At 39.7% G+C, this 16,581-nt stretch overlaps 1 protein-coding gene across 1 annotated transcript in view; it reads left to right on the top strand.

Moving 5' to 3' along the window:
• Positions 1-4,784: 4,784 nt before the first annotated feature.
• Positions 4,785-16,581, top strand: part of TRIM55 (tripartite motif containing 55) — a 79,465-nt gene continuing 67,668 nt past the window's right edge. Inside the window, exons 1-3 of the mRNA XM_042782171.1 lie at positions 4,785-4,952; positions 5,495-5,667; positions 14,188-14,353. Of these exons, the coding sequence (XP_042638105.1) occupies positions 4,785-4,952; positions 5,495-5,667; positions 14,188-14,353 (507 nt within the window). The remainder of the gene's footprint in view (positions 4,953-5,494; positions 5,668-14,187; positions 14,354-16,581) is intronic.

The following is a 16,581-nucleotide window of genomic DNA, read 5'->3' as shown; positions in this document are numbered from 1 at the left end:
TCCCCCTCCCGGTAACCAACAAAGAAAGTTTTCTTTCATATATAAACCTTTCCTTGACTTTTTACAATAATGAACTAATACTCTAATACTATATTTGTCCTTCTGTGATTGACTTATTTCACTCAGCATAATGTCCTTAAAGTTCATCCATGTTTTGTGGCATTTTACAGATTCTACATTATTCTTTAGTGTTGCATAGTATTCCATTGTATGTATGTACCATAGTTTGGTTATCCATTCTTCTGTTGATTGGCACATAGGTTGTTTCCATCTTTTTGCTATTGTAAACAGTGCTGCAATGAACATGTGTGTGCATATATCTGTTCTTTTCCTGGCTCTCACTTCTTTAGGATATATACCTAGTAATGGGATTGCTGGGTAAAATGGTATTTCTAAACCTAGCCTTTTAAGGAATCGCCATACTGCTTTCCACAGTTGTATCATTTTACAGTCCCACCAGCAGTGTATGAGAGTCCCAATCTCTCCACATCTTCGCCAGCATTTGTGATGTACAATTGTTAATAGTATTCTCTTATAATCCTTCTTATTTCTGTAAAGTAGTAGCAATGTCCCCACTTTCATTTTTAATTTTAGTCATTTGTGTCTTCTCTCTCTTTTTCCTTTGCCAATCTAGCTAAAGATTTGTCTATTTTGTTGATCTTTTCAAAGGACAAACTTCTGGCTTCATTGATTCTATTATATTCCTATCCTCTATTTCATTTATCTCTACTTTATGCTTCATCAGCAAGACTATGGACTCTATAATCAAAAGATGTGTCTCTGAATTTACTTCATAACTTAATAGCCATATGACTCTGGGTAACTGCTTAACTTTGATGAGCTACACTTGGCTCAGTGGAGATAAAAATACAGGGAGCTATCAAAAGAAGTGACTGGTACTCAGCACATATTTGTTTCCGTTGTTGTGGTAGTATTTTTTCAGAAACCCCCTTTCTCCCTTCCTGAGAAGAACACACTGAGCTCTACATTTCATTCCTATATTCTGGCCTCTAAAGCCTGACTCCATGTGGCCAGCAACTAGTGACTGAAAGATGTCAAAAGTATTTTCTTTCTATTGTCAACCCTTAGGGCCAAACCCATTTTGGGGCACATGCTTAGATTTTTATGAACTCAACTTATTTTCATTGACTTATGTGGGAGTTTGGGAAACTGCTGGAGGAAGTGAGAGCTGAGGCAGCTTTGCTCTAGTTTTCAATATGTCTAAATATACTTGTTCCTTAGTCAGGAGGGACTTGGGAATGAGGATGACTGGGGCGTCCAACTAAGGCAGCCCCCTGTGTAATCACTCCTGATTGTTTTCAAATCCTCTGGGTGTGTGTGTGTGATTGAATGAGAGTAAGAGAAGGCAGAAAAGTCATGCACTACTCTTACACAGTCCGGGATACCTTCAAGAGACTCAGCTCATTTTCTTGTCACTGTGGAGACTCAAGTCCATGCTAAAATCCAGGGCCTTGTAGATGACTTGAATTCTGATTCAACTCTAGAATTTTTTCAATGTTCTGGACCCTGTGAATTATTTAGGTGGACTTTTTTTTTTTTTTTTTTAATTTCTCTTTAGAACATTGCTATTTCCATGTCAATTCCTAACAAACACAACCATACCCACTCCATAGATTGCTGTTCTCTCAAAGTGGGGAGGAGCAAGACATCAAGAAAAGAAGATGAAGAGGGGAAGGCAGATGTTATTCATCAATTTGGCTCTTATTTTTATGAGTGCGATCATCTGATCATTCTTGATGCTTTCCAATGTGGCCTCCAGGGGACGTTCTAAGAAAAAGTGGAAGAGAAAGAGCAAGAAGGAGTGGAGAGAAAAAAAGAGGAGAGGATAATGACCAATTGTACATCAGAAAATCAAATTGATTTTTCTTAGTGTCAAAATTAATGTCTTTAGCGAGTTCTGAATTTTTTTTCCTCTACAAACACTACTAAGTTAGGTTGTGAACACCACTCACTTATAGATGAAAGAATTGAAATGTGGATAGGTTAAGTCATTTTCCCAAGACCACAAATGTGGTAGACACAGAACATGGACAGAGGCCTGTCTCCTGACTCACTGTGTAGTCTTCCCACTGTATCATCAATGGTTGCTCTGACTCAAGGCATCTGAGTCATCACTGCAGATTCTACTTTCATAGCAGCCCCCAAATCTATTTCCTTGTCTCCTTTCTCACTGCCATAGTCCTGTGCCAGGGCTTCATGACCTCTCTTCAACACTGCTGACAACTGCCTCCTATCTAGTCTTTAGCCAGGTCACCCCACTCTAATCTCTCTCTACTACCACTTCCAGATTAAACTAACACACAGTTCCAGTAGAAACATCCCTAGGAAAAACTTTTATAGATTTTTCTCTTGCTAACTTATTAAGTGTTAAAAGCTCTTTAGCCCAGCATTCATGGTCTGCCAATGCACCAACAGCGTACCTGCACTCCAGTCCAAACTACCATAGGCTCTGAATATTCCCTACACTCTTTTGCCTCCAAGTCTTAGCTTTTGTACCTTTGTTTAGAGAGCTTTAGCTAAGCTCCACCTAACTGTATATCCATTTGTCTAAATTCCTTGGTGAATCAATTCAAATACCACCCCTACCAGGAAGCCCTTCTGATTCCTCCAACTCTGAAATTCTATGGCTCTTTATCACATTTTGCTTTGTGCTGTGGTTCTGTAAATGCGTGTGCTATATCCACCATTAGACTGTACTCTGTGAGGATAATGACCTATGTCTTGTTCATCTTTTAACTCTCAGATGATAATATATATCATAATATATAGTCCATAAATAATATTAGGAATATTATTTAAATGAATGAATTCCTTTTATAAGATCAAACTGTGCTACACTTTATATTTTTACTTTGAGTAGTTTTCTTCATATTGAAAGCTCTTTATACAGTAGAAACTTTATCTTTTCTAGACAAAATCTTACATATTGCAGTCAGATTTCCACAGTGATAAACACAACTGCCTCAGCTAGGTGAATTAACTCAGTTAAACAGAAAAACTCTAGTTCTCTTGCTCATTGTAGTTTCTAAATAGATAGTGGAAGGATTAACAGAATTCACCAAAGATCTCAGAAATGTCTAAGAATACATATAACTTATCAGTTAATAGAGCTTATTAGATTTTCAGTAAGCTTTTGGTGCACACAGCATTAAGACCACACAAAACCAGTCCCATTGACCTACACTTACTGATAATTAAGTCCACACTAGTAATATGTTAACAAAATGTATTCATTGTTTGAAGTTTTTAAAATCAAGGAGAAATAACACAGCAAACTTATTGCCAATAAACAGGCATGGATTTCTTTTTCATTTTTGGTCTGATTTTAAATTTTTTAATAAAAATACGTATTAGTTAAACAGTTATTTCACCACATCCTGGCCAACACCACAATTGATGCTTATGATCTAAGAGCAAACATAAAATATCAGAAATGACCAGAGAAACTATCATTTTAAAAAGTCTACTTGGAAAAAGGGACAAATTCAAAGGCATGTAGGTATTTCTGAAGCAGATACAACACAAGGATTGAAGCAGGACTTTATCTTCACTTCAGGTGTTAACAGCCCTGATACCCTTTTCCCACTAGATGGGAAAGTGAAAGAATGAGTCTATTATTCCATATGCCAGTTACTAGCTCATTACTGCAAACAAAATTAAAACTTTTAAAGGCTGTCAAATGTTCTTTGTGTGTTTGGGTGTGTGTAGGGTTAGTGGTAATGGGGTACAGGGTGATAGAGAGTTAAAGAGGGAAAGCAATGTGGAAAAGACAGAACATTCTAGAGTTTTACTCTATTTTTTTTTTTTTTAACGAATGGATCATCAATTCTTTATTTTATTTTATTTATTATTTATTTATTTTTATGGACACCTTTATAGTGAAGGAATTCAAAATCAGCTTTTAAATTGAGATTTTTTTCCCAGACCATAATCCTCTCACTGCCGTTGAGTCAGATCCAACTCATAGCAATCCCTCCTTGGGTTTCCGAGGTGGTATCACTACAGAAGTAGATTGCCCAACCTTCCTTCTGAGGAGTGGCTGGTGGGTTTGAACCACCAGCCTTATGGTCAGCAGTCAAATGCCTTAGGCACTACACTACCAGAGTTACCGACAACAATCCTAGCAATGATTAAATATTTAATCATTTTAGATGATTACCCTTGTGGAGTCAGAATAGTGATTTTCAAGACATGTTTTGTTTTCTCTTATGATAGTCTTATTGTGTTAGTTTTGGTGACTTTCTCCCTAAACTCTCAAGACAGTAATGGAACTCATTATACAGTTAGACTCTTGGGCTGCGTTCTGCCCCTTCCGGGAGAAACCCATCAACAAGTTCTTCCTGAGTGTTCACTGAGATGGTGGCTCAGTTACTAGCCATACACATTTGTATTTGCTCTTGACAACTGTCAGCTTCAACCTTCTCCTCCTCATAACCCCTGTCTAAATGGGGTTTGTAATCCCCCTTCCCACCCACTCTCTTCACTCCCTGGGGTAGGAATGTTGACTCCTGTTCTCCGTCACCTGTCAGAATCCATCCTTCTGTCACTGGCTTATATGGACAAGTCAGCCGCCGTCACGTGACCCCTGACTGCTAAAAACAGCTCAGGCACCCACTCTGAACCTGGGCCTGAAACAATGTCTGCCACTGAACTAGACGCAAAGGACACTTGATCACACAATCATTGGAATTATTTCAAGGAAACCCTTTGCAGGAGCCCATCCAGAGCACCGTTTCCCTGCCGTGCGCACTGACGGCCAGGAGATGAGCGCTTCTCTGAATTACAAGTCTTTTTCCAAAGAGCAGCAGACCATGGATAACTTGGAGAAGCAACTCATCTGTCCCATCTGCTTAGAGATGTTCACAAAGCCCGTGGTCATTCTCCCTTGCCAGCATAACCTGTGCAGGAAATGTGCCAGTGATATTTTCCAGGTAGGTTTGTTTGGAATTTGGGAAGTGGGAAAGACTCCTTCCTCTCTGAATCAAATGCTTAACATTGAGATGGATTCCTTTAGAATGTTTAAAACCCTGCATTCATTTTCAAGAAAAATTAATTTTTAAAAACTATTTGCTTTATGTTTTGCTATCAGTCTCTTCTATACTTCCAAGTCTAGTTTTATTTCAATACTAAGAATCATATTTGTTATTGAAAAAGCCAAACCACTGACTCTGGTTCAAAACTGTAAATGAATTACTGTCCAAGAAATTAATGTTGGGATTCCTGGCTGGTATTGTTTGGTTAGCAACCTTGGCTGGAAGAGCATCTTTGATGAAAAATGTTACACTGCAGTTTACTGTGAGTAAATGTTGGCCTTGTTTTTACGGACCACCTGCTGAAATGGCCCTGAGGGAGTATTTTCAGACTGAGCTTAAAGTGGAAGTTGATGTTCTTTGTGGTAACAGATAATAAGAAAAAGTTTCAGAAAGCTACCTACTCATTACTCAACTACTCTATTTTTGTTTGGCAAGAACAGGCCTCTAACCCGTACTTGCCCACAAGAGGAGGCACAACCGTGGCATCTGGGGGCCGGTTCCGTTGCCCATCCTGTAGACATGAAGTGGTTTTGGACAGGCATGGAGTGTATGGACTTCAGAGAAATCTGCTGGTGGAAAATATCATTGACATCTACAAGCAGGAGTCCACCAGGTAACACTCTATGATGTGTCAAACCCATTCAAAACTTGTTCTTGGTTATTTGCTTGTTTGTTTTAATGGGTTGCTACCCTGAGTGCTTGTTTCCCAATCACAGACTAATTATTCTATAGGAAATGTTTTTTTCCAGTCAGTCTTTCCCAAGGGAAGTGAGCGTAGTTCATGGGAGGACAGAAGGGAGCCGGTGCTACAGCTTCTGTCAGTTTGAGAATGATGACTCATTAAAGGCAATCCATTTCATCCCCTAAATTTAAAGCCTTGGATTACATACATTTTGTGAACTTGTACTTCACAGGTCCTTAATAGCTCCAGATCCTAGATAGCAGGAAAATTCTAGTACAAAACTTTACAGAAAATGAATAGTGATAGCAGCTTCCAAAATAGTCCAGTTCCTATTTCAGACGGTCTCACTTTAAAATTGGCTGGATGATAACAATAAAAACAAAATTCTCTAACCTAGCTAATCATCATATTGACTACATGAGAAGTTGCAAAGCAAGAAATAGTCCTGGTCTTTATGGACATCCAGTTTAGAGACACAGGTAAAAAAGAAAAAGTTGAAGTTCAAGTTATTTCCTATTTTCCTAATTATATTTATTACATATGCCTGGCATTCACTTGTGATTAACAGGTATGCAGCAGATACATCCTTCATTTAAAAAAAAAAAAAAAAGTCTTCTTCTTCATTGAACCAGATTGCCTATAGAGTTCATTTCCTAGAGAGAACCCTATGGGAGTTTATTCCAAGAAGGCATGGTGTGAAGAAGCCTTTCTCAATTGTACAAAAGACAGTCCAGACCATCTTTATGATACCAATATTGAGACCAATATTACGACCATCTAGAAGTGACTTCATAGTGATTCTTATTAGGGAATGTGTATTTATGGAACATTTGCTGGGCTCTAAAAACTTTGCGCTCTTGGAAGAAAATCAGTTCTATAAATCTAATGTATAATTATTATGGCTGTTAGTTTCTGCTTAAGATTCAAAACTAAATTAGCTAGTACCAAGATATAGATAGGATAGAGGAAGAATAATAATTGCTGATGACATATTTCAGAGATTAAAGAGCCAGCTGTTTCCCTTGTGTCCAAAGTCTTTTGAGAAGGAAAATGTTGTTGCTACTGTTTCACAAATCTGATCTCATTGCATTTCATTACTTAAAATTGCAAATACACGAGCTATCTCTTAAGGAAATTATCCAGCCAATTAATAATCAACCAATTATTAAAGGAGTTTATATAGCAACTGTTTCAGTGCCTAGTACAGTGCCTGGCATAGAAAAGGTGCCCCATCAGTGCCAGCAGGTTAAACAGCACCATAAATATACTTATATATTCTATTTACTGCAGTAATTTTCTGTTTTGCTATTTGCCAAAATAGGAGCTTGAAACTGGTGAAAATAATAACAGTAATTATTAAGCAATTCAGAGAGGAGGAGATGTTAAAACTTGTAGCATTAGTAAAACTATAAGACACATCCTTACCTTTAACTATAAAGTCTGCAAGGGACAGCTCCCAAAAATAGTACCCAAATTGTATACAAGCAATGAACTAAATATCCATTAATGAAACTTACAACTGAGTGGACTAGTGGTGTTTTTGTGATTCTCAAATTCTTATGCTGTTGTTCCTTGAACTTGAGATTGTCTTTGGGACATTTTCACTTAGTAGCAAAACCACAAGCTGTTTAGAGGGCTTGGGCGCATGTCTGGGCATAAACCAAGTTGTTTCCTGGGGGCTGGTAGCCTTACCAGCCCAGAACCCTGAGCCTACAGGGTACAGTAGGGGTCCCTAGAATAACCTTGGGTGTACAGATTGAGACTTGCCACAGTCATTGGGAGTGGGGTGAAAGAAGAAGGTTGTCAGTAAGGGTCTGGACCTGGCCTTGGACAACATGTAAGGAGTTGATCAACTCTGACTTCCCACAGAAAGACTAGAGATTGTACGTCTAGACAAAACCTAGCTCTAAGCATTTGACTGCTAACAGAAGACTGGTGGTTCAAACCCACCAGTCATTCCTTTGAAGGAAGATTGGGCGTCGGTCTACTTCCGTAGTGGGAGCTCTGGTAGCTAGTGCCTAAGGCACTTGACTGTTAACCAGAAGGCTGGCGGTTCAAACCCACCAGCCACTCCTCAGAAGGAAGATGGGGCAATCTACTTCCATAGTGATAATGCCTCGGAAACCCAAGAAGGGGTCGCTATGAGTCAGATCTGACTCGACGGCACATTACAACTTCCGTTGTGGTACTGCCTCAGAAACCCTAGGAGGGGTCACTATGAGTTGGATCCGACTCAATAGAAGTGAGTAGTATCTAGAGTTCTCCATGGGACTGAACTACTACACTCTGTGTGTGTTTGAGGGTGGTGGTGTGGAGAAGACACTAATTTTGCTACTGTTAATAGTGAACATAATAATGATAAAATTTAATTAAAATATTATAAGTAAGACCAATATTTGCTGACCATTTAGTATACTATTCAGGATGCTTTACACATGAATCATGTGTAACTCTAATTCTCACAATAATCCTGTCAGCTTGTGACTATTATTATTATTATTACCCTATTAAATGCTTTTAATGTTTTAATGAAAATAATTCATATACATAATTTCAATATTCAAATGAATTATAAGATGTCTGAGAACTGCCCACCTCACTCTTTCTTCACCCCCAAGTTTCACTTTCCAGTCAACCACTTTTAATTCTTTTAGCTGTTTTTCCACTATTTATCACCTATGACATGATTCTATTACCACTATTCTGTATTTCTTGATTTTTCAATTCTAGACATACCGATAGACTTTCTGCCGTGGAAGATTAGGACTGAGCCCTTGCATGGCTAGGACTTCCCTTTATCCTCTATCAGAAATTCTGTTTACTCTCTCTTGGGTTGAATCCTTTATTTTCTGGATGCAATGTCTTCCTCTTTGTTGGTCTACTCCCTTGATTTTGTGGAGCACATCCTCAAGTATACTCCTAAATTGTGCAAAAAGTTTTTCTGTTTTCAGCCTCCCCCACATTCTTGCCTTCAGGCTATCTGGCTTCTCCAGTTCCAGTCCTTTCCAAGGTTCTGCAGTTCAAATCAGTTTACTTCTCCTAGGTTTCTCCCCTGTAGTCACTTAGCAGAGCTAAGATAAAAATCAATTAGGTCACTTCCTTTCTCAATATCCCACTTTCCAACATTTCCTTGACATCTCTCATCTGCTGCCACTTGCTCATTTTTTGTCCTTATTGATTTATACCTTTTTATTTCGTGACTTTCATTTTAGTGGGATTTAAGCAAGAAACATAAATAAATGAATGTTTTAATTGCAGCATATCTGATTTGAAGTCCCTTAGTCCAATTTTTAGAGATGAGTAAGTTGAGACTGAAAAGAGAGTGAAACTTGGGGGTGAAGAAAGAGTGAGGTGGGCAGTTCTCAGACATCTTATAATTCATTTGAATATTGAAATTATGTATGTGAATTATTTTCATTAAAACATTAAAAGCATTTAATAGGGTAATAATAATAATAATAATAGTCACAACCTAAGTAACTTGCCACAACTGCTATGTGGCCAAGTTGACCTGAATTCAATTTTAAAATCAATTTAACTAAGAAGGCACTGCCTGAGATGCCTTTCCCAGACCAAATGCCCACCCTCAGGACATTCTAAGGTGATCCCAGAAGCCTCAGAAACAGGCTATGTTGTTGTTGTTGTTGTTATGTGCCGTCGAGTTGGACCTGAGTCATACCGACCCCTCCTTGGGTTTCCGAGGCAGTATCACTACAGAAGTAGATAGCCAAGTGCTTACCTATTGTGCTTCTTTTGTATAAGTATAAGCAAACCAAAACCAAACTCACTGCCGTCGAGTTGGACCTGAGTCATACCGACCCCTCCTTGGGTTTCCGAGGCAGTATCACTACAGAAGTAGATTGCCCCATCTTCCTTCTGAGGAATGGCTATAGACACCTTCAATCTAGCTTGCACTGAGCAGTGAGGGACAACTGCCAACATTTAGCACTGAATCTTGAAATCACAATTGTGAACTTGGCCACCCTCATCTTATTTTTATTCTACATGTGTTGTGTTGTCCTAAGTCTGTTATATGTTTTAAGTTGTTTAAAGTTTTCATTTTATAGCCATTCATTTGTGGAGGTACTTCTGGAGCCTATGTTGCTACCTAAACAAGAAAAACTAATAAGGGATATGGGAAGTAGTTCTCAGTGTATAATGCATTATGAAAAAAATCAGTTGCATCACAAACACACAGTAAAAATGGGGTTTGTGGCCATTTCCCACATTTTCAGTGTTTGTATCTATTGCATACACTTGAGTCAATAGCATTGTCTCTGGTCACTGCTGTTGACATCAGAACAGCACCTGGGACATGGAACATGGGTCTCAGATCACCCTCAGGACATGACTAGGGAAGACAAGCTACATTAGTATTGCCTGTGCCGTTCCACAGAGATGAGCTCTAGACAGTAGCCTGACCTTTTTAATTATGAGGTAGAGACACATGGGAGGAAAGGTTTTAGAGACACAGAAGCTTTTGACCAGGGGACACTCCTTACCACTAGAGAACCTCCAAGGGACTTTGTCATTTGTAAATGCAGTATGCTGTTCAGGATGTGTGTTCAGAATGCTGTCTGGTCTCTCCTTTGCCACTTATGGCTTACAAGTGACCTTGAGCTTTCTTCTATTTCCCATGCCTTCTCCAGATGGATAGCTGTATGCAAGAGTACAAGGAATACTTGTCCTTTAATCTGTAAATTTCTCCTTCATTTTCTCACTCATTTCCTCAATACCTACATAGGGCCGTGACATCAAATATGCATGAACTGTTGAATGTAAAACAAATTTGCTTTGTGAATTTGCACCCAAAGCACAGTAAGAAAAATAATAAAATAAAATCAAAAATAAAAACCAAGGCAGAAATCCTTCTTGAACAAATCAGATTTAAAAATCTTAAAGCTGGAAGTCCATGTAATTTCCTTACCAGATCTAGGTCAGCCCAATTACAAATAGTTAATTTCTTTCTAGGAGCTCACAACACCAAAAAAAAAAAAAAAAACAACCTTCTTTCTAGAGACTTTTGGAGGTAAATCAGCATATCTCTGTCGCTGCCTTTCTCTGACTTCTGGGGCTGCAGTTACATGATACCACATATCAAGATTAGTGCTTTTCAAATGTGTTTGTTCATGATTTACGGTAGGAAATACACTTTATGTTGTGATCCAGTAACATTTATACACATGGATGGATATATATACCTGAAAAAAAACTATATATGCCTGAAATAAAAGTTTCAGGTATCAGTACTTATCCTTACTACATGTAATATACCACTATTTGCTATTCTATTTTATTTTAATTTTAACAATGCTGGTCATCACTCCTTAAATTGATTTCATGGGCTGTAATAATCTATAGTCTGCAGTTTTTTTAAAAAAATGAATGTAGATAACTAAAAAATCTAGTGCCCAAAAATCTAGTTCTAGACAACCATGTGTTTGGGAATATGCAGAAAGTTTTTGGCCTTGGCTTCTTCAAATACTTCTCAAAAAATGTCACCATCTTCAATCTTGAGATTAAACATACAAGTATTAAAAATTTAGGATTTTGTACAAGCAGGTGACACTCACTCTGCCACCGTGCTCTATTGAGAGCTCTGGTAGCGTAGTGCCTAAGGCACTTGACTGCTAACCAGAAGGCTGGCGGTTCAAACCCACCAGCCACTCCTTGGAAGGAAGGTTGGACAATCTACTTCCTTAGTGATACTGCCTCAGAAACTGAAGGAGGGGTCGCTATTAGTTGGGTCCGACTCGACAGCAAATAACGACAACAAAAGCACTACAATCAGGGTGTTGAAGCTGTTCCTTCCTGCCAACCCCCTGCTGAGAATTTGCATTTCTACCCCCGATATACTGAAGTAGAATCTATTTTTAACAAGATCTCCAGATGGTTCTTATGATCATATGCATAAAAGCTTGTTAAAATGTAGATTCTGCTTCAGTATATTGGGGGTAGAAATGCAAATTCTCAGTAGAGGTTCAAATTGGAATGAACTGGTTCAAAGCCCTGTTTACAATTAAGCATAGTTTTGATCTTGAGCTTAACACTCAATCCACGGTGGTCATTAGGTGGTTACACAACATCCTACTAATGTGTTGTTCACTTTTTACCAGCTCCAGGGGATTATGCTGGAGTAGTAATAACTTGCCACTCTCTTATGCTTTTATGTGCATCATTGCTTGGTCATCATCCTCACTAAACCAAAAACCAAACCCCTCCTTGGGTTCCCGAGGCAGTATCTCTATGGAAGCAGATTGCCCAGTCTTCCTTCCAAGGAGTTCCTGGTAGGTTTGAACTGCCACCCTTCTGGTTAGCAGGCAAATGCCTTAGACACTATGCCACCAGGGCTCCCTAGCACAGATAAATCCAATGTTCAATCTTTACCTGCCACATCTGTGAACAAGCTGCTATTTGTATTGATCTGTTGGGAAGACAGATTTGGGGATGATCTTTGAGATCCAATCTTCCAGGATTCAACTATGTCCTAGAATAGCATTTTACATTCTTCTTATTGCCTATGCAGTATAATTATTCACATTTTCTGGGTGTATATACTACTGTACTCTTAACCACAGCCAAGTTCTCCTGAACTTTTTTACATTTAATTTTCTGTGTTGATGACAGGAGGAGACCCAAATAAAATGATAAAGTATATGCTGACATTTTCCCACTTATGCACAGCTACTTCCAACCAATCCCTGGATCAATGATCAGAGAAGATTTTGACTCCCCCTAACTTATGTCACCCTCACTCTTTTATCTCTTTTTAAAATTAATTAATTAATTTTAACTTTTTGTTGTGATTTGGGTGAAAGTTTACATAGAAAATTGGTTTTCCATTCAAGAATTCATACACATTTTGTTTCATGACATTAATTGTAATTCCCACAATGTAACATAACAGCACTTCCCACTTCCTCCCTGTGTTTACCATTCCCATTCCTCCTTCTTTCCTATCCCTGCCTGCCTTCTGAGCTTTATCACTCAGCAAATGGTGCCATTTTGATTTTGTGTGATTGGTTGTTCCAAGGAGTGCTTACCTCCCTGGTGTTCGTGTTCACTTTGTAGGCCTATCTATTGTTTGACTTAAAGTTGAACCAAAAGTTAAGTTAAAAGTTGAATTCAGTTCCAGGCTTGAAGGATGACTAAGGAACATGGTCTCAGGGGTTCCACCAGTTTCTATCAGACCAGTAAGCTCTTTTTTGTTTGTTTTGCTTTTTAAAAATTGTAGTATATATATATATATATATCACATATATACCAATTCAACAATTTTTACATATATCAGTCAGTGACACTGATTACATTCTTCATGTTATATGGTCATTACTACCAACTTTTTCCAAATTTTTTCACCACTGTTAACAGAAAGTCAGTATCCTCTAAGCAATGGTAGTCCTTGGCCTGGTAACTACTAATAAACTTCGGTCTTTATATATTTGCCTATTTCATGTAAGTGGGATCTTAAAGTATTTATCCCTTTATGACTGATGTATTTCACTCAGCATAATATTTCCAAGGTAGATCCATGTTGAAGCATGTGTCATGACTACTTTTTTTTTTTTTATGACAGAGTAATATTTCATTGTATGTGTGTGCCACATTTTTGTTATCCATTTGTCTGTTGATAGATATTTAGGTTGTTTCCACATTTTGGCTATTGTGAAAAGTACTGCAGTGAACACTGGTGTTCCCTACCCCTTACTCCTTTAGACAGGGCCAGAGGCTGGAGGAGCAGGAGTAGTTTACTGGCAACTTTCTCTTCTTCATCTGTAATAGTAAAGTGTCTCTCAGAGAAACTTGTGAGCTATGGAGTCAGTGCTGGAGCTGGAGCTGGCTCCTAATGGCTAGGATCTGAGTATTTAATTTTTAGGAGTTTCATAAGCTGGTTGTTAAATCTTAGGTAACTTGACATTGGCCATGGTAGGAATACTTATACCATGGAAATTGGCGAGTGCTAAAAATCAAGGTCTCCCTTCCTTACCCCACTCTAGCTGGTTGATACAGACTTGCCACCACGTCACTGCTAGACCCATAGGGAAAGTGAATTTGGCAGCAGGGAGGTGGAGGGGAGCTCTGAGCACATGAGAAAGGAGCCCTGATGGTACAGTGATTAAAAGGCTTGTCTGACAACCAAAAGTTTGGCAATTTGAACCCACCAGCAGCTCCATGGGAGAAAGATGTGACAGTCTTCTCTCATAAAGATTTATAGCCTTGGAAACACTATGGGGCAGTCCTACTCTGTCCTATAGGGTCACTATGACTTGGAATTGCCTTGGATGGCAGTGGGTTTGTTTTTGGTTTCGAGCACATGAGTATAACCAGGGGTGCCTTCTGGAATAGGATGGCTGGGGGATCAGGGGCACCTGGGTTTTGCAAAGCTGATCGCCTCTCTCTACCCTGTCCCAATGGGAACTGATGGACATTTGTCTGTCTACCTCCTCGCAGACCAGAAAAGAAGTCCGATCAGCCCATGTGCGAGGAGCACGAGGAGGAGCGCATCAACATCTACTGTCTGAACTGCGAGGTGCCCACCTGCTCCCTGTGCAAGGTCTTTGGGGCACACAAAGATTGCCAGGTGGCTCCTCTCACTCACGTGTTCCAGAGGCAGAAGGTAACAGAGCTGGGGCTGGCCCCTCTTCCACATGCCCTGCTGAGTGTCTATGGGTTGGTTCCCAGATGTGGAAGGAAAACACATGCACTGCTTGGTCACAGGGACCTTGAGGCTTGTGGGGATGGAGAGTCCAGCTGGGAGGGATGCTGCATGGTTAGTGCACATCTGGCCACAGACTAGGTTCCCTGTGGGGTAGTAAGAAAGGATATGGAGAGGCAGGAAGGAGTACAGAGGGGACAGGTTGATGTTTTTTTGTGCATCTGGAGGATGCTGAAGATGAGTGGTGTTGATGGGACCCAGCCAAAGCTCAAGTTGCTTAAGCATTATTCAAAGTTCACACTGTAGATAAGAAAAAGATAACTTTTGACTTTAGTCACAGAATTTTTTTTTCCATTCACCAATGAAAAGTTTTCTTTGTCCCCCTCAAGTTTTTTTCTCCTTCATTCCTAGTGGGTAGAAGTTACAATGAATGAATGGGATTTAGTTAAAGACCAACTCTAAAAGATTTGTCTTGTATTACCCTCATGTCACCTGTGTTCATTGCTGAAAGGCCTCCCCTGAGTGTGGCCCATATCTCTTACACCACAGCCCTGCTCCCAGCCCCATCATTCTAGCCAAACATAGCATTTCCCCCAGCTCACTGCTACCTTGCCAACCTGGTTTCATACATAAGCAGGTAGGAACTTAACCATTTGATGACAATGAGGATGGATGATTCAACAGATACAGCCACTCTAGCACCAGTTGCCATCAAATCAGTTCTGAGTCATGGTGGCCCTTTGTGTGTCAGAGAACTGCTGCACAGGGTTTTCTTAGCTTTTTCTTAATTTTTTACAGAAGTAGGTCTTTCTTCTGTGGCACTGCTGGGTGGGTTTGAACCATCAACATTTAGGTTAGAAGATGAGTACAAATCATTTGCGTCACCTGGAGACCAGGTGTAGCCACTCTAGGCTACATTTTTATTTTGATTTGGGTGAAAGTCTGCAGAGAAAATTCATTTTCCATACAGCAGTTCATAAACATTTACTTTCATGATATTGACTGCAATTTCCCACAATGTAACAGCTCTCTTCCCACTGTCTCCCCGTCCTTCCCTCCCATGCACTCCCGTCCCCCAAGCTATCTCTCTGTAAAAATGCTGCCCTTCTGTTCTCCTACAATTGATCACTCCAAGGATCTATCTGATGTAAATGTTTACCCCACATGCCTGTCTATTGTTTGTCTGGAAGCCACAAGACTGAGTTCAGTTCCAGACCTGAAGGGTAACTAGGGGCCATAGTCTCAGGGGTCTCACCCAGCTCCATCAGACCAGCAAACTGGGTCTTTTTTTTTAATGATTGTTCCACATAGTTCTCCCATTCTATCCAGGATCTCCTGCACTGATCCCCCTCTGAGTGGTTTACAGTGGTTGCCAGGCACCATCTAGTTCTTCTGGTTTCATGATCATATAGGCTGAGGATCGCATGGTCTACTAGTTCTTTGTACTAATTGTTTCCATGCATCTTTGGTTTCCTTCATTCTTCTTTGCTCTGGATGAGGAGAGACCCATCGCTGCATCTAGTTGGCTGCTTCCAAGCTTTTAAAACCCCAGTCACTACTTGCTGAAATAGAAATGTAGAACAATGTTTTTGTGTAGTATGTTATGCCAATTGAGCTTGATGTCCCCTGAGCCCACAAGTCCCAAGCCCACAGGTCCAACTACTCACCTCCACGGGGTAGCTGACTATGGCCAAGAAGCCACCACAACCGTGCATCTTGTCAGCTCTACTGTATACCCAGGCATTCTTACAACTCATACAAATACACATGTAGAAACATCATCTTCCAACCCTATACATGGTCATGGGCACACTTCCCCCTGCCTAGACATACCTGATCATTCAGCCAGTCCACCCATCTATCTACCCATAGATCAATGCTTGCCATTGACTCAGTACTGTACATGCAAAAGGGTTTATCTTTGTTGTCTGTACCTCCTGTGTAGCTCTCTATGTCTTCCTCTTCCTCAGTGCCACCATGTTGATCACTCACTTTTGTTACATTGCCCTCCCCTTCACCTAAATCAGTACTTGTCTCTACCTACTGAAAAGAATTTTAAAGTTGAAATTTCTCTCCTAGTACTCTAAAGTTTGACAGTTTGAACCCAACCAGGCATACCACAGAAAAAAAGCCTGGCATCTGCTTCTGTTAATATTAGAGCCAAGAAAACCCCATGGAGCATAGTTCTA

This window comes from Orycteropus afer, unplaced genomic scaffold (assembly GCF_000298275.1).
Source record: "Orycteropus afer afer isolate SDZICR_OR568_19922 unplaced genomic scaffold, OryAfe1.0 scaffold00252, whole genome shotgun sequence".
NCBI lineage: Eukaryota > Metazoa > Chordata > Mammalia > Tubulidentata > Orycteropodidae > Orycteropus > Orycteropus afer.
This window is presented reverse-complemented; position numbering and strand designations above follow the sequence as displayed.